Source organism: Lissotriton vulgaris, chromosome 1_1 (genome assembly GCF_964263255.1).
Source record: "Lissotriton vulgaris chromosome 1_1, aLisVul1.2, whole genome shotgun sequence".
NCBI lineage: Eukaryota > Metazoa > Chordata > Amphibia > Caudata > Salamandridae > Lissotriton > Lissotriton vulgaris.
This window is the reverse complement of record NC_141685.1, coordinates 1,492,138,500-1,492,160,263: the sequence shown is the minus strand read 5'-3', so window position 1 is coordinate 1,492,160,263 and position 21,764 is coordinate 1,492,138,500. Positions and strand designations below refer to the sequence as shown.

General features: G+C 46.4%; 1 protein-coding gene across 3 annotated transcripts in view; it reads right to left on the bottom strand.

Annotated features, from left to right (window-relative positions):
• Positions 1-21,764, bottom strand: part of PLXNB2 (plexin B2) — a 629,238-nt gene that overhangs the window by 186,284 nt on the left and 421,190 nt on the right. For all 3 annotated transcript variants that reach the window (XM_086967392.1, XM_086967395.1, XM_086967394.1), the window contains one exon: positions 17,662-17,755. In XM_086967392.1, coding sequence (XP_086823518.1) covers positions 17,662-17,755 — 94 coding nt within the window. The remainder of the gene's footprint in view (positions 1-17,661; positions 17,756-21,764) is intronic.

The window sequence follows — 21,764 nt, the reverse complement described above, 5'->3', positions numbered from 1 at the left end:
TGTGGATTGACATCTACGCTCCCTGCAGACGAGTGGGTAAGAGAGTGTGATTAAATGAATGCGCTTGTGAGCTGTGTGGTAAAGGGGGTGATGGTGGACTGGTGGGTGACCATATGCCTCTCCGGTGGCGGGAACATTAAAGGCTCCTCAAGTACTAAGTTTCCCAGTCTTGGGGTCAATTGTCTACTGACTCTTGTAGAGGACCCAATGTAATTTCTCTAGGAATGGGATCTCTTCTTCGTCAGCTGCTTGGTGTTTCAGAGACTATTTTGGTTTTGGCACACATGTGTCCTTATGAGGGCTTTTCGAATAGCCCTTCTACGACAGGTCTTTTGAGGTTTCTTGCTACTAAAGCAAAGGCTTACACTCCGAGGGCTTCATTGCTGGTGGCATTGGGGAAGAATGCACTTCTGCAACAGGTCTTTTGATGTTGAATGCTTCTACAGTAAAAGCTTAGACTTCAAGGGCTTCATCGCTGGTGGCATTGGTGAGGCCTGAAGGCCAGAGGTCTGAGGCTTTGATGCTGCAGCGCCTTACTTGGATTTGTGGCCCAATCTGGATTGAGGTGTCTCATCATTCCTCTGCTCCAGGTCAACCGATACCACTTGGTCATGGAGCACCAACACCTGTCTGATGCACTGGGCTGCTGGGTCAATCGGTTTTAGAGCATAGCTCTAGCAAGTCTTGTGGTTGGAGGTGCAACAGTACTCATGACTCTTAAAGTAGTATTCAGGCCAGAGGTTGTCTCTGGATCGTTGTTGGAACCCTTGTGAAAAAGATGGATGGCTGCCCTCTGTCTTCCTTGCATCCAATGTTGATGTGGGAGTCTCCGAAGGTGATGTAGTGCAGGCTACCTGCCAGCTCGGCCTCCTCTGCCTAATCGGCGCTACTGATTTCCTCTCCCTCCGATACCTCGAGCTCATTGGTGGTCCCCATACTAGGAGCAAGTCTTTGCGCCCGACAGTATCTCAAAGTCCTTTTGGACTTGAACTATTTAAAGTTACAGACCAGGTGTTGATCGTTGTGCGGGTATTTGGCTTTGCACCGAGAACACCATTCAAATGGTGTCACTTCCATCACCCCTCCCGGAACATTCACTGCTCCGGGTGGAAGGTGCATAGTTGTTCTTCAGGGACTTGTCACCGATACTTTGTACCAGTCGCGGGGCTAAACGCCGATGACCGCATCTGTTTCTCTGATCTGGAAGACCATGAGAAAAGATATTGAGAGCGAGCTTCGACAACCACATCCAAGACTGATGGTGGAGAAAAAAATGACAATGCACCCGATGACCATGTGTATTACCTTGAAGAAAGGGAGTCCCATTTGTGACTTTAAAGACTTCTTTGAAGAGAAACAAGTTGTAAACGTCTGAGCCCAACACTAAATGCAGGAGTGTGCAGAGCATGCGTATCTACAGCCACACATGCTACAAATATACATTTCCCAAAACCAAAATTTAAAAAAGGAAACAAGCAGAGGGGGGGCTGTGGAGGGAGGGTATTCATCCAATGCAACATAGGGGACAGGTTGAGGGTAGGAAATCAGCCCAGGCAACACAGGGAGCACATGAGGGGTTTGGAAAGAACCAGCAAAAACAGGGAAGGGGGTAATGCAATGCAAGAGGGGGTAAAGTAATACGAGGGAAGGTGGGAAGGACCGATGCAAAAACAGATGCACTCTCACTGAGTGCTTTACAGAAAAGAAAGAATTCTTGAAAAGCACACAGTGGAAGCAGCTGTGCCAGTTAATCAAAGTGACCACAAAGAGGCAATACTCGAAGGACGGGACAAACATAAGATTAGCAAGCTGGGACACGAATAATAATAAGGCAGAGGAGAGTGACAAGCAAAGCTAACCAATGGTAAGTAATGAGTGGGCTTTAAGCCCTTCTACAATGTTGGTGAGCCACAGTATGCCTTGCAGCAGACAGCACATGCAGGTTCCTTCTAAAAAGAAAATGACGGAATGGGTAACACAATAGGCAAGGTGGGGCTGAGGAGAGAAAAGGGCAATATGAAGGTTGGGGTTGTGGGTATCTGGAGGGGGTTTGGGGGGAGGGGGGCAGATGAGAAAGAGCTAGAAAACACATGCACTCTCGTGGAGTGTTTAAGCAAAAATAAAACATTTGTTTCCTAAAGTCAGAAGTGGAAGGATAGAAGTCAAGATACCAGAGAGATGAAGAGGCTATAGTATATGGGAGGGACTAAGGCATGCAGAACAAGCAGGGAGAAGGAAAGCCATCAAACATGAAGCAAGCAAGAGTGACAATAAAGCCAACCAATGATAAACAAAGTGTGGGCTGTAAGCATCTGTAAGTTCCTAGTAAGCGCACAATAGGTCTTTTGCAACCTGTTGCGCTGTCTTGTAGGTTAAACCTAAAAGGCACCACACAAAACCACAGTGAGAGTGTGCATCAGAGACAGTGGCGGCTCCTACACCAAGCCAGAGAAGCGTCGCTGCACAGGAAAAATAAAATTATAACACAATGTTATTATTTTATTTTTCTATACTGGCTCTGAAGGGGCGGGGCAGGGCTGGTCTGCCCTCAGTGCAGGGGGGAGGAGTGGCGGGCACTATCTAAGTGAGCATGACTGTTCGGCCAGCCATCTTGGGCTGGCCAAACAGTCATGCGCACTGGGCATGTTCTCCACCAGGCTGTAGTACACAGCCTGGGAAGAGAACATGCACAGGCTGTCAGTCCCTCAATGAGTGCGAACCACAGCATCGCGATTGGTTAGGGTAGTTAAGGAGACTGTGTGTTTCCCGTTTTTTTCTGCGACCCAAGAGGATGGAGAAGAGGCGGCTGCCGGGAAAGTAAGTGCAATTTCTTTTTCCCTTTTCTTTTTTACCCGCACTCTGCCCAACCCGTCCACTAGTGCCCCGTATCAGCCGAACTGATAAGAGGTAGACAGCAAGGCCAAATTAGCAGCATTTAAGGAATGTTTTAATGCCTGTCCAGAGGAGCTGCTATTTCACTTGTTGGGACAACACTGTGTAAGTAAATCAAGAGCATGATCAGTCTGCACAGATGCAGCTGGTGACCATCACATGTAACTTTCTGTATGGATGTAGCTGGGGACTGATGGATGTATCCTGCATCTAGCTGTGGCAGAGGAATAACTCCCTTTTCTGTAGATTCCTGAGATCACAAGTAATAAAACTCAAGCATGAAAACTGCTTCATGCCTCAGAGCTATGGCATATTCCCTCTGGTCGATGAGGCACTGGGGTCACTCCCAGACTCATTACATCACTTAGCAATTAAAGCAGTACCATTGCTCAGCTCACTCATCTGCAGTGTCTAACGCACCCAGGAGACAGAACTACTTACAGTTCAATGGTTACTGAACTGGTTATACAACAGGGTTGCCACCTCGTTGCATGTCACAACACTTTATTTTTTTTTATTAAAAAAGTGTGATACCAGGTGTGAGAAACAAATTAAATGGAAGTAAAATGTAACAACCACAATGCATTAGGTTGTCAAAGGACTTACTAGAGTGCCTTGTTGACATGGAACAGTCAGATACCTTGGATAAAGACAAGAAACAAACCAGTTTCTAATTTTAATGACAATCACATCACAAATATACATGCAATGATTCATAATGAAACTTATTTGTACAGTGGCTATGGCTCTCATACTAAAGGTGAGCACCCTCTCATATCCCACATAAAAGTCCTTTTCTTCTTTGTGAGCTGTTAATGACCTGTTTATAAGGAAAAAAATGTGTTTCGACTTTTTTGTGTTAATGCGTTGTAGACCCATTTGTTATAAAATAAACTGTTTCATTTTTAGTTTTCCTAATGTGTTTATATACACACATTTTTTCAAAATATGTTATATTTAGGTAATACATCTCGCAATAGAGACGAACATGCACCCACAACATTACAAACTCCAAGGGAGTGTACCACAGTGCCCGTACAACACTATATAGGGCATGCTGCATCCAATCCGTAAACAGTAGATTTGCAAACCTGATTATCCACTCCGCAGTGGCATACTACAATGGAAGTCCAGACTCCCTCCCTGGCACCCCAGTGCATAACAATTTAGCCAACTGCCCCATACCTTATTGAATTTACAGGAACAACCCCTGCTTTGGTAGGTGAGTTTCTCCACAGCCATATGCATGTCCAATCCTCGCCTCTCTTCCTGAATTGCATGGGACTCCTCTGTCCCCCACAGCCTGGCCTCATCCCTTTTGATCACTAACAAACCCAGGTTACAGGATAAAAGCTTGGTCCATGGTTGATCAACATTGTTGGGAATACCCAGGACGACATATAGCGGGTCAAGGGGGACAGTGATGTCAAGGATCATAATAAGTTCCCTTGTCATCTTGGCCCAGCATGTTTGGATTAGCAGACAACTCCACATCGTGTGCAGTAAGGTCCCACTTTCCCCGCTGCACCACACACAGATTGAGGAAGCTGCCCTCCCCATCACAAACAGCTTCTGTCAACGTAATACATCCCGTTCAGGATCCTAAACTGTATTAACCACAGTCTTGATTTGTACGGCAATTCTCTAGGGTATATAAACGCTGCCTCCCATTTATATCCTTTATTTCACTCAAGTCTATTTCTCACGTCAGACGTAGCATACTCAGCATGTCTGGCATATTATTGTTTAGTGTCTTGTATTCGAGTGAAATCACCCCCTTATACAGTTCCTCCATAAACAACCATCCCTGTAGGGGAGCATCCTCCAGGAGCTCCATCTCGCCCAGTCGCTTTTACTGCTAGGCGTGTCATCGCTGGGCATATTTCAGGAACTGCGTAGAGTTCAATTGGTATTCCTTCTGAAGGGAGGAAAAGGGACATAAGCTCTCCATTCTCCAGTAGGTCACCCACTTTGGAAATCCTGATAGTGCCCCATGTCTCAAAGCCCCGCAGGGTTCCCACCTCGTGGAGCCACCCAGAAGGGTGTCTCTTTAGTAATTTTACTAGTTCAGCATAAGCACTTAGAGGCCTTTCCCATGCCACTACCGGGACTGCCTGCAGCATCTGGTGCCCCCCCTTCCCCCATATAGATAGTGCATTTGTATATGGACCTATAGCCGCTCCCTTTCCAGCCTAAATGTTGAGTTGTCTTGAGGGGCAAAAATCCAATCGTTAATATTTATCATGCCTGCCAACCACTAGTATAACTCAATATCTGGAAGGGCTTTCCCTTCATTGTATGTGTTGCATTGCAGTGTCTTCAGAGAGATTCTGGGAAGCCCTTTATTGTAGAGCAGGGACCTCACACATCATTTATTTTAGCGAACACATCTTGTGGAAGTGGTAGTACGTGTTCGGGAGGACGCAGAGCAACTTAGGAAGCATAATCATTTTGAGAATGACTGCCTGTCCCAAGACGGTGAGAGGCAGCCCAGACCACCTTTCAAAGTTCCTCCTAGAAAGTCCAAACCACCTTTCCAAGGTTCCTTTTTAGACAGAGCTCCCCACGATGTGTCCTCCAGATTCCCAAGTATCAAAACCCCTCCTATGCCATAGTCAATCACAGCGGGAGCAATGTCAGGTCCACCAGTCCATTCGGCTGACGGTGCACAGACTTATCCCAGTTTATCCGGTAGCCAGGGTGCTCACCGTCCTGCTCAAAGAAGCAGAAAATGGTGGGGATCGTCCTCTCGGGTGGATAATATAAAGAAGGATGTCATCCTTGGTTGCCGTAGCCCTGAACCCTCTCACCCCTTTGTTGGCTCACACCAAACATGCCAGGTACTCTGTTAGGGCATACAAGAAGGTGGACAGAGGGCAGCCCTGTTGTGTCCCCCGCTCAATTGGAAACTCCACCGACAGTGTTCCATTCACCCTCATTGCAGAGGTCAACCCTTGATACAGAAGTGACACCCATTTCCTGTAGTGAGAGATGAACCCAAACCTCTGCAAGATTAGTCCAAGGAATGGCCAGTGAACAGCGAACACATTTTTCTAATTAAGTGCAAGAAAGGCATGGTGACCGACCGGTCCTTCACCTCCACAAGCCAATTATGTGCCCACCTTAGGTTAAGCTGTCTGAGTCTACCTGGCATGAAGCCAGACTGGTCTCTGCGGATCAGGGGGGTAATAACTGGCCGAAGCCTGGCGGCAAGTATGGTTGTGAGTATTTTTACTTATGCATTGAGTAGGGAGATTGAGCTGTAAGATTAGCACCGGTCCCTGGGTTTAACTTCCTTAGGTATCACAGTGATAGTGGCGCAAAGAGGATCTGGCGGCAGTGCCCAGGCATCTCTAGCTTCTTTGAATAGGTTCAGCAAATGTGGCTCCAGGCGTCTGTCGTATTGCTTAGATAATTCCGTCGGAACACTATTGGGGCCTGGGGACTTACCCTCTCGGCTTTGCAATAGCTGCCTGGACCTCCAGCAATGTGAGAGATCCCGCCCATCCAGTGCGTCACGGGCCCCTGCACCGAATACTGGGGTAACTACCGCATCTAAGTAATGTGCAATGTGGGTTTTGTTGCTTAATGGTCAAGCCTTGTAGAACACCTCATAGTAGTGGGCACCACTGTATGGTCTACATTGTAGTGCACCCATCTGACCTATGGGCTCCGGAGAAGTACAAGTAGCATCTCTCCTCTGGATGTGCCACTAGCCACAAATATGACCGACCCATAGAGGCAGCAAACCTAGCCAGAGGTGTGGCCTGGGATGTGGTTGCAGGGGTACCCTCCGGATCTAGGCTTGTATTCATCACATCATTAAAATCCCCAACCACCAGGTGTAGAGGAGTCTGTTTCCAGGAGTATTTCTGCAACTCTATCTAGGGTTGATACGTGCAACCTAAGCAGTGCATACACACTGAGCAAGGTCATAGCTGTCCATCCCCACTATCCCTGTACCCCCCCCCCCCCCATGTATCTGCCTTTAGGGTTTATCCACATTTGTCGTGGGGAAAGGGAGGGGGAAGGGTTCTTCTTTAGAAGGATTTCACTGCCCTGGACCCAGTTGTATAACAGGCGTGAGCCAGCATGATGTATGCTCCTCTACCCAGGAATGCAAAAACAGTTGATGGACAGAATGCAGAACGATGTCATACATTCACCCCAGTACAGAGATCTGGGCCTAATCCATCGTTTTTTTGCTCACTATGCCAATTCCAGTTTGAACCCAGCCATATGCAAATCAGTCTTGACCCTGTGCCCCATGGGAACAGTTATGCCCGAACAGCCAAGCCAGGCCCTTCCTGGACTGGAAACAAGCATCCAAGGACCGGTTTCGGGCTTTCAGCCCTCATCAGCTTGATTCCAGTGGCATGGAGAGCACAGGACTCACGTCTGAGCATACCGTCACACTCGGGGTAACAAATGCAAAAACAAAAGTTGATGGACAGAATGCAGAACAATGTCATACATTCACCCCAGTACAGAGATCTGGGCCTAAATCCATCGTTTTTTTGCTCACCATGTCATTCCAGTTTGAACCCAGCCATATGCAAATCAGTCTTGACCCTATGCTCCATGGGAACAGTCCAACCAGAACTGCCAAGCCAGGTCCTCACTGGACTGGAAACAAGCATCCAAGGACCGGTTTCATAGCATCCCTGGGGGTGAATATTTTGCCATTGTGCAACATTCCGTCCATCATCTTGTGTGTTTTGCTGTTCACACTATCTGGGAAGGGTATGCCCAGACGTGGGTCCCGTGCTCACTAGGCCACTGGAGTCAAGCTATCCTGGCTGATGAAGGCTGTTAGCCAGAAACCGGTCCTAGGATGCTTGATTCAAGTCCAGGGAAGACATGGCTTGGCAGTTCGGTCTGGACTGTTCCCATGAGGCACAGGGTCAAGACTGATTTGCATATGGCCATGTCTGAACTGGGGTGGCTTGGTGAGCAAAATGATGGGTTAAACCCAGATCTGCAACTGGGGGTGAATGTTTTGCCATTGTGCAACATTCCGTCCATCATCTTGCGTGTTTTGCCCCTCTACCCAGGAAAACGGCAGTGGGTCGCCAAGAGGTGTGTCTCTTGGAGGATTACATCTGGATGCAGTCTTTGTATGTATTTTGCAACCAGGCTCGGCTTAACCATGCTACTCAGGCCGTTAACATTTCACATCAAAACAGTGAGTCTTGAAGCATCGAAAAATCTTGGATGTGCCATACGTTTAGTGAGGTACGAGATTTCAATGGATGCCCCCGGTTAACAGTGTAGGAATATGTGTATTGGTCTCCCAAGTCTTTGGACTTTATGAATTGGCACAAACGTACCCACCCCTCTTCCCCTAACCCAACCAACCCCTGCCTCCATGAGCAATAAACCACAAGAGTATGAGAGGTCTGTAGCCCACCCCCTGTACACTTAACCCCTTAAAACAACTTACCTCAAACTAGACCACTGGCCTCCAGAGACATTGGTCTTGAAGTGGGAAACAAAAGTTTGCATTCAGTTCCACCCGTTAAGGGCTGGTGGGGAACATGAAAAAGAGTCCCTTGAATGGGGTCGCCAGCTTTGAGTTACAGTACCTTCTCGGAAGTATCTCCACGGGATGCCAGGGCTCACTCTGTTGATGGGAGGAGAGTCTGGCTCCAGGATGTTGATCGCTAATGCCTTAGGATGCAAGTCATCAAGCCGGTCGACTACGCCCATCTTGAGTTGCGGGGGAGGCGCCAGCCTGGTGTGTGTCCCTCCGAGTCCTTTTTGGTGACCCAGTTTGTTCCTCATCCTTAGAGGTGCATGCTTGTGGGCCTGGCTGTTCACCTATGTGCCCCGGCAACTAGGGAAGTGCCTCCAGCCAAGCCCAAGCTGCCTCTAGAGAGTGATAAACAAGAGCGATTTCCTTTGATAGAGGACCTTGAGTTGTGCTGGGAATAAAAGCGTATTTTACAGCTGGTATGCCTGTAGCTTGGTTGTAACTGAAACAAAGGTGCTGCGCTGTTTTAGGACTTCCCATGCGTAGTCTAGGAACACAAGGATTTAGGAGATTCTGTGACAGACCTTCTCGCAGGATCATGTTACGGTCTTGAAAATTTTGAAACCTAGCAATGACTTACCTGGGGTGAGACCTCGGTGGAGGTCTCCCATTTAGTGTTCTGTGTGCATGCTCTATGATGAAGCAGGCTGAGAAAGTTTCCGGTGGAAGGGTTGCCCTCAGCAGGTCACACAGGAGGGACCCTAGGTCTGTGCCCTCGTTCGGTTCTGGGAATCCCACAAAAACACAGGTTGTTGCACCGTGTACAATTTTCAGTATTCTTCAGTCTCCAGACTGCATCCCTAGCAGCAGAATGGACCCAAACCACACCCTTCTGAAGCCCCTGCACCATCTCCTCTAGCTCAGAGATCATGGACTCAGTTGCTAACACCCTCTTCGCCACTTTTCGTAGGTCCTGCCGCAGAAGTGACCCCCTCCGAGCGTACCTCGCCAATCCTTACCTCTAGGGTCGTTCTAGAGGACTGGATAGCAGCCAACAGGGTAGTAATGTCTGGCATAGCTGACCCTTCTGGGTCAGTCTGTCAGTGACCCAGGCACCTTGGTGTAGCGGTCCATTTTCCCCTGTTGAGGCGACGTGGGATCTTTCTCATTTGCCATTTCCCAATGCTAGCCCCCACATCAGAATTCGAGAAAAGCGGTAGACTAGGAAGGGAAGAGAGTGGGAGGGGGACTAATGGTGGAGGGACGTCCAGCAGTCACCTGTGCTCAGGACTACCAAACCGTGTGGGTCTGCTCCACCACTGGGCTACTGCTTGGTCTCTCGTCAGCACCAGCACTGCTCACTCAAGTGGCTTGAACCTCCCTCATCCTGGGAAAACCGCATCAACGAGCCAACCTCCAGCCCGATGTGTGGTGTCCCCTCCTGGGCACAGTCAGTGTCCTACCCCCCATCTGTGACTATCGCCGGGCCCATTATGTGTCCAGTCACTGCCCAGCCCACAAGGGAAACTGCAGACGCAACCAGTCACACCAGTAACGGAACTCTGCCACCCCGGATGGAATTGGCTGCAGCACCACATTAAGGGAGGTGTGGTGGGGGAAAACCACACATCTGTGCCTCTCTCGGGCTCTAGCTGCAGGCTCTTACCAGACTTAGGCCCTCCACCTCAGGTCACCCCGAGGTCTGGGATGAGTTCCAGTGCATGCAGCTATCTTGCGTAAGGCAGCAAGTGCCGCTACAGGAGAGGGGTGCCACCTGTCAGCACACCATCACTCCAGAGGGCCAGGTGGGTCTCCCTAGTCTTCTGCTTATGCCACGTGGCCTTGGCCCCTTGCCGCTGGGGCCAAGCAACTGCTCACCCAGCTATGCACACCTCCTGTCTTGGCAGGAAAGACGCCTCTCTTACTGGTGCCACGATGAGTTAGTAAGTTGCCAGTCCCCCAGTCATGCTGGTCTTGTCCGGACAGGGTGGGTGGGAGTTCGCCACGGCTGAAACACTGACTCTGCGGGAGCTCGCCCACCTCCATTCGCCATCTTAAAGGAGGCCGCACACTCCGTGGCTCGTAGGAAGGTTTAGCACACCTCCCAGTCTACCAGGGATGCAGATTTCACTTATCTGGTAGTGCGGGTGCATGCACTGTTCTTTTGCCCTGCAGGAGGAGTATCGATGGTGCAGAGGAAGGCAGGATTACGGCAGATTTCAGTCGGGCCTTCGGAGCCCACTGGAATTGCTGTTACTCTGCCTTCTTGCTGGCCATGCCCCCATACAAATACATACACACATATATGTGTGTGTGTGTGAGATATATATATATATATATCAACACACTCATCCAGCGTTCACTTTCAGCAGTATCGGAAAGTATAACACAGGAGCCGTGGCCTCAGTAAGTGATGCAGATTTAATGCAGATACAACGTCCGACGCGTTTCGGAGTAAGCCTACTCCTTCTTCACGAAGGAGTAGGCTTACTCCGAAACGCGTCGGACGTTGTATCTGCATTAAATCTGCATCACTTCCTGAGGCCACGGCTCCTGTGTTATACTTTCCGATACTGCTGAAAGTGAACGCTTAACACAGGAGCCATGGCCTCAGTAAGTGATGCAGATTTAATGCAGATACAACGTTCGACGCGTTTCGGAGTAAGCCTACTCCTTCACGAAGGAGTAGGCTTACTCCGAAACGCGTCGGACGTTGTATCTGCATTAAATCTGAATCACTTCCTGAGGCCACGGCTCCTGTGTTATACTTTCCGATACTGCTGAAAGTGAACGCTGGATGAGTGTGTTGATTTAAAGGGGGTGGCTACCCCTGCCGTGAGCCCGCCGACACAGAGGCAAAGGACCAGCTACAATTCTGTGTTTCATATATATATATATATATATATATATATATATATATATATATATATATATATATATATATATATATATATATATATACACACATACATATATATATATATATATATATTTATATATACATACAACACAGCTCTACAAGGAACTTGCCAAACTCATTGGCGGGTGCTCTGCTCGGGAGGGTGGAATCCACGTACATATCCATTTAAGCACTTCCAAAGAAGATATTGCAGCCATTCACGGGGTTCACAGCAAAAAAGGTTTCTTTAATGTACATAAGCGTACGTGTTTTGGCTGTCCACCTTTCTCAACCCTCGTACATATCCAAGTGACAAAGTTTCACAGTCAATTTCAAAGCTAAACAATCTGTGCTTTGATTGGATGGTTCCTACATGGGCAACAAAAGAGGACAATGCTGCTCTCATACCAATACTATATCCAATTGGCCGACCTATTACACAAGTTTCTTCTGTGCGAGAGTGGCAAATTCCTGTCAAAATGTAAAAAAATACTGATCAACCACAATTGAAATAAGATACAAAGTCTCAGTCACTCTTTGATACAGAGTCTGTACATGGCTTATCTGTCCTCTTCATATGATACTGCCCTGTATAGGTTGCCCTTCAAATCATTTTGTAGATTGTCGCATTCTTAGCTTGCAAAAGGGGGCATGTAATACATTCTGGATGTCTCTACGAAGCTACTCGGAATCACATTTCCAAATCCCAAATTCTGTGTCCCTCGCCCTGCCACAGATGATCCTTTTGCAACACACCAACAGGGGCTTACAGTCAGCCTCCACGGCAGACTTCCGTACAGCACAGGCGAAAAAGTACTGCTGCTCTGGCAGTTCACTCTCCGATACTCCTCACGCCTGACTGTTAGCCCCTGTTGGTGTGTAGCTGTTAGGAGTCACCAGGCAACCACCTGATTTTAAGCATCAGTGAGGTGGTGATGCATCCCAGTGCCCTGATGAAACTGCCGCCCCGTCTACGGGCAATGAAACATGTCGGCCGTTCAAGCTAAGATGGTTATAACATGCCGTTTCTTTTAACGGAGTGTGGACACTATGGAAATAAAGTATGTGTAGATTAGATGTTCATAACTCAGCTTTATAAGGAGATTTCTTCACCTTTTACACTAGGGGGCTTAGATGTAGAATAGATGACACGATCACTTAAACGTCACTGTTATTCTTTCACCACTTGACATGAGCCTAAAGGATTAGGTCACACACTTTTTCGTTCTGTCCAGAAAGTTGCCAATGATGACAGAACGAGCAAACTGGTGAATACCAACCATTAGCTCAAGGGGTGATGCTTATGTGAGGCACTTTGACTTCTCTCACTTTTACTTGGTGAATGGGAGAGCAGATGTGGAAGGTTGATAATTTTTGATGAGGTAGGCATGATTGGACAATTTAATGTAGCCCTCCCTAGGAGTATTTAATACCCATTTCACAAAGTTTAAAGCCCATAATGTGTTCCGAATGACCAGGTTATTTGTGGTTGAATTCTATGAATGGAGGTCAACCTGGTCTTAGCCCCTCTCTTGATCCTTATTTGTGACACAGTAAATTAAAGTAACCAAACTATCACTTCAGGATCCAGATCGCTAAAATCAGTTCTTTGGGATTTGGATGTCTGATTTTTCCATGGTTCTGTGTGAAGAGACTGGAGTTCAAGTGTAGTTTTTGATGTGGAACTAGTGACACCTCCAACAGGGTGGTGTACCATGGATGAGCCCATGTGGGAGCTACCAGACTTCGAGTGAGAGATTTGTTTGACTGAGCTTCCGAACCACCCATGGAATGAGCAGGAGGTGCGGAAAAACGTAGGCAAATATCCCTGACCAGTTCATCCACGGGAAATGACCCTTTGATCACAGGTGTGGGTACCTGGAGCCGAAGTTTGGCCAGTTTGCGTTTTCGGCTGTGGCGAATAGGTCTATTTGTGGGAATACCCACTATTGACGTATCGAAGGAAAACTTGGGGTTAATTCCCAACTCGTGAATTTGTTGCCTTCTGCTGAGGAGATCAGCAATTTGATTGTTTACTCCTGGGAGATGTTCTGCCAGAAGATAAATCTTGTGATGGATCACCCAATTCCAAATGGCTTAAGCGAGTGCTTATGCACATAATACATTGCTGTTGTGCTGTCCGTCCGGACTAGGACAGTTTTGGCTATGAGATGAGTTTGAAAAGCTTTTAGTGCTAGGAAGATAGCTAAGAGCTCTAGATAGTTGATGTGGAGAGTTTTGTAATTGTTGCTCCACATGCCTTGTACTGTGTAATCTTTGAAATAAGCCTCCCTAACCTGTTAGAGATGAGTCCGCTGTGAGCACGACCTGTGGAACGGAGTCGATAAAAGGCCGGCCTGCTGATAGGTTTTGTGGGTTCCACCACTGCAGAGAGCGATGTGCATGGCTGTCTACCGACACTAGATTGGTTAATAGACACTGATTAATTCCACTGACGTGCTAAGCACTTTTGTAGGGGGGCACAAAGACGCTATCATTCCTAGTAGTTGCATGAACACTCTGGCTGGTAATGCTTGGTTGGGTTGAAACTGTTGAATGGTAGCCTGAATATAGTGTATTCTGGCTACATTTGGAGAGGCTAGAGCATTGACTGTCTAGAGTCGCTCCTAGATAAGATTGCATCTGTGAGGGATGCAGGTGGGACTTTAGTGCATTAATGGTGAAGCCCAGTCAATGAAGGACATCTATTGTGATCTGTGTGTGCCGCAGACAGTTTTGGTGAGTGCTGGCTTTGATGAGCCAGTCGTCTAGGTAGGGGAAGACCTGAATTTGTTGTCTTTTGAGATGAGCAGTGCAAACTGCCAGGCATTTGGTATTAACTCTGGGCCCTGTAGTCACTCCGAAGTGAAGTACCGTGAACTAGTAGTGCTTACCTGCTATCACAAATCTCAGGTATTTGCGATGAGCTGGATGAATTGGAACATGATAATATGAGTCTTTTAAATCTAGAATAGACAAAGTCTGCTGTTTGTATAAGTGGGAGTACCTGTTGAAGTGTCACCATATGAAAATGCTCTGGCAGTATGTGATGGTTTAGCTCTCTCAGATCTAGATTAGGTCTTAGGGAACCGTCCTTTTTGGGGATGAGAAAGTACAGAGAGTAAACCCATGAGCCCTGGTACTGTATTGAAACTGGCTCTATTGTTCCTTTTAGTAAAAGGGACTGGAGCTCATGTTTTAGCAAGTTTGTGTGTTCTGAAGATAACTTGTGAGAGCGAGGTGGGGTGTTTGGGGAATTGCTGGTAAGCTCCAGGCAATAACCATGTTGGAAAATTCCAAGCACCCATTTGTTTGATAATATAGACTGCCAAATGTGGAGGAATTGCTTAAGTCTTCCCCCGACAGGTGTGGTATAATCGAGGGGAAGCGTGGACAAGTCACTGTTTGTTGGGGGAAGGAGAGTTATGTGGTGTGTTACCCTTACCCCTACCCTTGAACCTGCTGCCTCTATAGCCTCTTTGTAAAAAACCTCTGGAGGGAGATGACTGGTTGTTACCTTTGTAAGCAGAGGTGTTTTGATTTGGGGATGTGGTTTTTGACCATCCTCTGTACGAGGAGCGATGAAAAGAACCTCTGTTGGATGCAGTCTGAAGTGCTCCCACAGATTTAGCAACTTCAGTGTCCTTTTTCATCTTTTCTAATGCCTGGTCAATGTTAGGGCCAAATAGGTGTTCCTTATCAAATGGGGTGTTAAGTATGGATTGTTGGACCTCAGGTTTAAAACCTGAAATCCTTAACCAAGCGTGTCTCCTGAGCGGGATGCTGGTGTTAATCTCTCTATCTGTGGTGTCTGCGGCATCTAGAGCACCACGAATAGAGGAATTAGAAATGAGTTTACCCTCATTCACTAAGTCCTGTGCTTTAGCCTTATGCTCATCTGGGAGATATTGGAGCTATTGCTCCATTTCCTCCTAGTGTGCTCTGTCATATCTGGCTAAAAGGCCTTGGGTATTTGCAATACGCCATTGATTTGCTGCCTGAGGGGCTATGCGCTTGCCAGAGGTATCAATTAATTTGGACTATCTGGTGGAGGAGCATCCCCTGATGTTTGAGAAGGAGTAGTTTCTTACCTGTAACTCCAGTTCTGTAGTAGAGGTATATCTGTTATAGTCATAATCTAGTGAATAGTCCCGCTCATGTGCGGGAACCCCGGAGCAATCAAAAATAATCTCTTAAACTGTCTTTTTGTGCTGTCCTGCATAGACACCTAAGAGAGAATTTAAAGACAAATAATGCAGCCTATACCTATCAGGCTACACTGTCCAGTACTTCAACTAGATATTCCACCAAGATTAAAATTCAGCACAGTCTGCCAAGTTTCTTTCATAGAAAAACTTCCCCTTTTACCAAGAAAACCTCTGGAATGATAGAGAGGAAGGGGTGGACAGACAAGCCCCATAGGCTGCCATTATGTGGCTCAAAACAGGATATTGTGCCTTTAAGGAAACTTTCTAGAACTCTCAGAATGCACAGCAAGTCCCCTCCACTTTCAGTTCTTTTTCTGGCTCCTGCTAGCAGGACCCTGGGGCATTGAGCACAAACACACACACGCACGGACGCACGCACAAACAGTCAAAGATTATTGGGGGTAAAACAATTAAAATAAAACATACCTGAGTGCCGGGTACCGCACTGCCTCTTCTCCTGGCAGGTCACGCTGTACTTGTGCAGCGGCAGCTGGGTCCGCGTGTTCCGGCACCGGAAGCAGCCAGCAGGCAGCTTCCCTCCCCTACACAAGCCAATCACAACGCTGCAATGGCACGTCGTGATTGGTAGGCGCAGCAGGAGAGCACCCTGGCCGGGACATTTTCTCTGCATAGAGAAAAAGGGAGAGTGGGCGGCCTGCTGGAGGGCAGGGGGGGGGGAGGGAGGAGTGGCTTACCCACTGTTGTGAGTACTGACTGTTTGGTCGGCCCTGGAACCGACCAGTCAGTACCCACAACAGTGGGTAAGCCACTCCCCCCTGCCCTCGAGCAGGACCGCCCACCCCTAACCACGCACAGAGGCACTTCTTTCTCGCAGTGCGAGAAGGCAGAAACATAACTAGTAGGTTTTAATTTTATGTTTCTGCCTTTCGCGCACCGCAAAAAAGCAGTGGGGAGACGCCCCAATGGGGGAGCCGCCACTGCCCTGACCAATAGCTAATCCTACCTCTACTGAAGTGGGAATGTGTTTTCAGTGGTTTGGAGTGGGAGGGAGTTGGGATATGCAAGCAAACTCACTTAAGTAGGCACCTGTTTAGTTTTGCCTTCAGCTTTAGAGAATGCCCACTGCTGCTGCAGTCTGATGGGAGGCTAATACACTAGAAGAAGATAGGCTGCAAAGCTTATTTTGTCCAAGTCATATCTTTCACAATCTAATGAAGATGCTTGAAACATAGCTCTAAACCAGACCATAGTGATGAGAGATGCAGGAAATGAATTTAAGAGTACTTCTAAAGAAGTGAAAACCAAGTAATGCAGCATAAATCATATTGAAAGTGGGGGCCAGTGCTGCACCCAGTGATGATAGGATGACTGCACACACCCACAGACATTCAGAGAGGCTGCCACAAGTGCTGTCAAGTCTTACATTCGGCACCTATTTGGCCCCTGGCATCCCACTCCTGCTAGTGTACCTTCATGGCATTAGTTGAGACATACTCGCTCTCACCAGCTATAGATAATGACCGAGACAGTTAGTGCCTATATTGTAGGATTTTCAGGCTCACTACTTAAAAAATCTTTCTGCACTAAAAGAAAATATCACAACATTGTCTGAAATCTGCAAAATAAGTGATACAGTTTCGGTGGGAATCAAAGCTGGGTGGATTCACTGTGCACCCACTGTACATTTGTCTGTGGTCCCTCGGTTTATGGGTATTTTTTTAAAGCACAAACAAAGCTGGGGGAAATAGAGCACAGTTCAAAGCCAGAGTCTAAGATTATGACTCACAATTGTTTTCACATGGGGGCTATTAAAGTGAGTTAATGGAAAAGAGAATTAGTAGTTTGTCAAGAAGTAGTGCTCTTTGCAAAAGTGCATCCTCAGCACTTCCCTGAATTAAAAGAGGGATGTAGCAGTTCTGATGGTTGAAGAAATGTTACTGAGGTAGGTAGAAGACAGGCATTCCTTTCGGTTCCTGTGCCACACATACTAAAGTTCATCTCAGAAACACTTGTGCCGAAAATGAAGTTTCACCGCCTACAAATAAAAACTATTTATAATATGATGCCAAAAATCAGACCTGTGTGATACGTGCGAATGTAGGGGCAAAGTGCATAATTCACCCTAAAAAAGAAAGGCGCACTTCCAGTAGGTAAATGGACTTTAAAATTGGATTATAAAAATGCAGATAAATGGTATTCTTTGTATAAGTACATCTGGGCGTTCTTACCGTGATTTCATTTCCATTCAGCTTTTTCTCTTCACATTTATGAGCATTATAATCCCAATGACAATTCCACTGACTTCTCACACATGAGATGCACCTGAAAGTACAGCAATATCACACTTTTAATGACTTTACACACAGTCAGACCTACATATTCAACCTTCCAGTAGCACCGATGTCATTTGGATCTCATTTTTTCCACATAACTGCTGTTCAGGACTGCTATGCGTTCTTTACATGTTTCAACTGACATATTGCTAAAAAAAGTAACACTTTCAAGACAACTACTGATTGTAACGTAAGAAAGAACAAAACTATCAATGAGCTGCTATGTCCATTTTTTTACACCACAGATTCCCAGCCTGCCAATTGACAACAATCCAAACCATGTAAATTAGAAGCAGCCAAAGCTAGAGAATGAGGATTGAACCTTGTGAAGGAAATTGTTTTCCACAAAACGCTAGTACCCCACTGAGTGCAGAGGCAGTTCAGTATGGCAGACCGTGTTTGCATTTGGTGGCATATATGGAGGGAGTAAGTGAGGTATATGAGCTAGATGAGGTATGGGAGGGCTGCCAGGAACAGGACAGGTTTGGATATGTATCATGAGCAATATGAGTAAGATGATCAATGGCAACACAATGAAGGGTTTCCAAACATTGCAATTCGGTACCTTGCCTTCAATCGAGTCGATGTTCACAAATATAAGCTACGAGACATCTCTACAAGCCATACACTGGTCCCAGACCTTCTAATGTATTGGTGACTTCACTGATCTGTGATGGTCCACAATCACGTCCCATCTGCTCACACATGGAATTCCGCAGCTCTTCAACTCTGAGCTGTGCCTCTTTTGGCAATGAACAGGGCTAAGCTGAGGGACGCCCTTCTGTATCAAAGTCTTAAAGTTCTTGAGTATGTGGTGTAAGAGCTACTGGCCATTAATTAGCCTCAGAGTGTTTCGGGAACTCAGTCACAGAGCCTTCTGTCGCTACAACCCCATAACAACCAGGCCCACAATTGAGTTCTGGTAAAATATTTTGTGTGCAAATATTTAAACTATCTTAGTCTAATACAATTGCCATTTCCCATGTGGGGAGGAGGAGAGGGGTGAGTGCAGACTGCCATGCTCTGCCATCCAAAGTACTCAAGTCAGTCTTCCAAGGAATACGAAGTGTAAAAAATGTGTCAGGTATATTGATGACCATGTTTTTTTTTTTTACTCGAGATTTTCTTGTCAGGGTGTTTGCACGTTTAGGATCTATGCCTCCAGCAGGGTAAACTCCAGTGGTGACTCCAATGTGGAGCAGTATTTGGGTCAGAGCATGGCAAAGTTATAGGTAGCGGCCGGATTGTGGGGAAAGGCGTCAATTTTGAAATGCTACATGGGATTTCATACAAGTTTGGGAGACTACTGCTCCTAAACATGAGATTCCTAGTGGGTCCCATCATCTACATCCTTCAAGTACAGTACTGCCACCTGAGGCATTGGCAGTAGTGACCGCTAGCGGATTCAGGTGGTGGGACGGAGGCAGGGCGAAAATGGTTTTAAAAAAAGGAAAACCTTTGATGGCCGGTCGCTGCCTCTCCTCCGTCCTCTTCATTCTGACTCCGGGCCCGCAGCAGGATGCAGGTAGCAGCACCTGGCTCCCAGTCTCCAGATAGCCAATCACAATGCTGCAATGCGTTGTGATTGGTCTGAGCGCTGTGGATCGGCGCTCTGCCAGGGAATGGGGGAAAAGGGCATGTTCTCCACACAGGCTGTAATGTAGCCTACATGGAGAAGATGTGAAGTGCACATGAATGTTTGGGTAGCCCAAGAAGGTCATGTGAACTTAGGAGTGTGCAAACCACTCCTCCCCTGTCTTCAGAGCAGCCCAGTCCCAAACGCAAAGCTGCAGTAGAAGAAAACAAAATGATAACACGAGTTATTATGATTTTAGGCTTCCTTTACTTCACTGCTGCGAAGCAGTGGGGGGATGCTCCTCCGCCTTAGCGGAGGAGCCACCACTGGGCATTTGTGTGCTGACCCATAACGGAGTATCGCTCTTCGGCTTATCAGGTCATGGAAAAGCCTTTAGGGGGTCTTTCGACGTTTTGAAACCCATTTTAGTAGAGTGAGGCAACACCTTCGCCATCCGTACCCTATGCAGGGAGTAGAGGACTGTGCTATTGTCCACTGACTACAGTTAATGCTTATATGTTGTGTCTCCCCATCCCCCCACCCCCGAAACAAATAACCATTCATTTCTAACAGTTAACTGGCAAAGATAATAAAACAAGATATCTGCCAAACTGGGCACTCTGTTTGGGGGCTTTCCAATCTTAGCAGAGAAGTCTTACATTACAGAGTTCAAATATGAAACTTTAGCACAACACAATTCAACCCTCAGTACCACAATATCCCACTATGGTCACCGGGCCAGAAAATCAGTTTATGAACTGTGAACATATTTTTGTTGCTTCTTTTATAAAGCACTTCCACACCTCAGCTATATCGAAGTTCTGAGTACCCACATTAAGGTACTCAACTCACCATCCTTCAGGAGAATGGAAGACTCAGTTGGTCTTCCATTCTCCTGAATGATTAGGAGACCTCCTAATCATTAGGAGGTCCAATGTGACCTCCTAATCAATGCTTCAGTCCAGTGGAGAATAACTGAAAAATTTAGCTATACTCTTCTATGTACACTTGTACACATCCAATAGCCTTAAAATGTGTTTAAAGAGAAATAAACTTCTAGGCCCCGAGCCACAGCAAATGCAGTGCTCTCAGCAAACAAATGATGATGCAAAAACTGATTTCTCTTACCAACAAGAGACTATGAACATGTACCTTTCAGCAGACACTGCTGTGCATGCTCAGTTGGTCCATCACTCGATCGCTTCTGGCAAACTTCAGGCTATGTACACTAATTATTACAAATGGCGTACTGTGCTCAAAATGAATTATGGCCAGCTTCCCAAGACTGCTATTCGTATGTAGGAGCTGTTCTTTAGGACAGATAACTCTTCAGTCCAGTAATGAGCAATTTAAATTTCATTGGGTAATTCTTAATAAAATCATCCATCTCAAACATTCAGAAATTAAATTTGTGTATTATCTTGTTGCTTTTGATTTCCGTCATTAATCTTTGGAGCTCTTCCTATTTGTTCCTCTTGGAAGCCCAGTTGATGCTCTGTATTAGGTTTCCAATATATATATTTGGCGCCGGAAATTACCTTATGCAATGATTGCACAAACAAATTGTCCCTTCCCTAGTAAGAGAATAAAAAACATCTCAACATGCTTACTACATTTCACCACACAACCATTAATTATTTAACTAGCTAATCCTGTATCAACAGTATTGAATATTAATCAACTGAGATACATGACCAAAGGTCTGGTCTAATCCCGGTTTGGTGTCCAAAAGACATGAATCCAAAGGTTAACGCACATGCATAAATGTCATTTAGGTTCATATTTGCACTATGTAAGAATAGCTGCCAAGGTTTCGGATTGCTATGTGTGACTTGTTCATAATTTTGAGTTACTATGAGTAACATTTCAACGACTATGAGTGACCCTTTCTACCGAGTAAAATGAAGCACATTGAATGTGTTGGTGTCCTTGTGTAACGTAACTGGTACTCTTCTAAAGCGCTCCAATACCTTTGGGTCGAATTCGCGCTATGTGAAATCGGCGGGAAAAAAGAAAAAAAAGCAATGGGAAACAAGAGGCTGTATTATTTTATAAAGTATTAGCAATCACACTGATAAAAATCTTTAAACGCTGGCTCGACCACGGTGTCCGCTACCTGCAAAATCATTGGCTCCACAATCACTGGCGCTAAGTCACCCTGGCCTAAAACGTTAAAAAAAAAAGAATTTGCTATAAAACTACTGAGAGAGACTACATCACTGCACAGTTACATGGCCCCAGGCAGATCCGGATCGTCACTGCGCGCTTTTAAAGACATAACAAGTTAAGTACAATTAGAAGTAGCAGGCTGAGGCACAGTACCTTCTTTACGAGGAGAGCCGGTCATAGATGCCTGTATTCATGGACTAATTTACTCCCGTGGAAACCAACGCCAGTCTGCATGATTCTGGCTGGCCTGGTG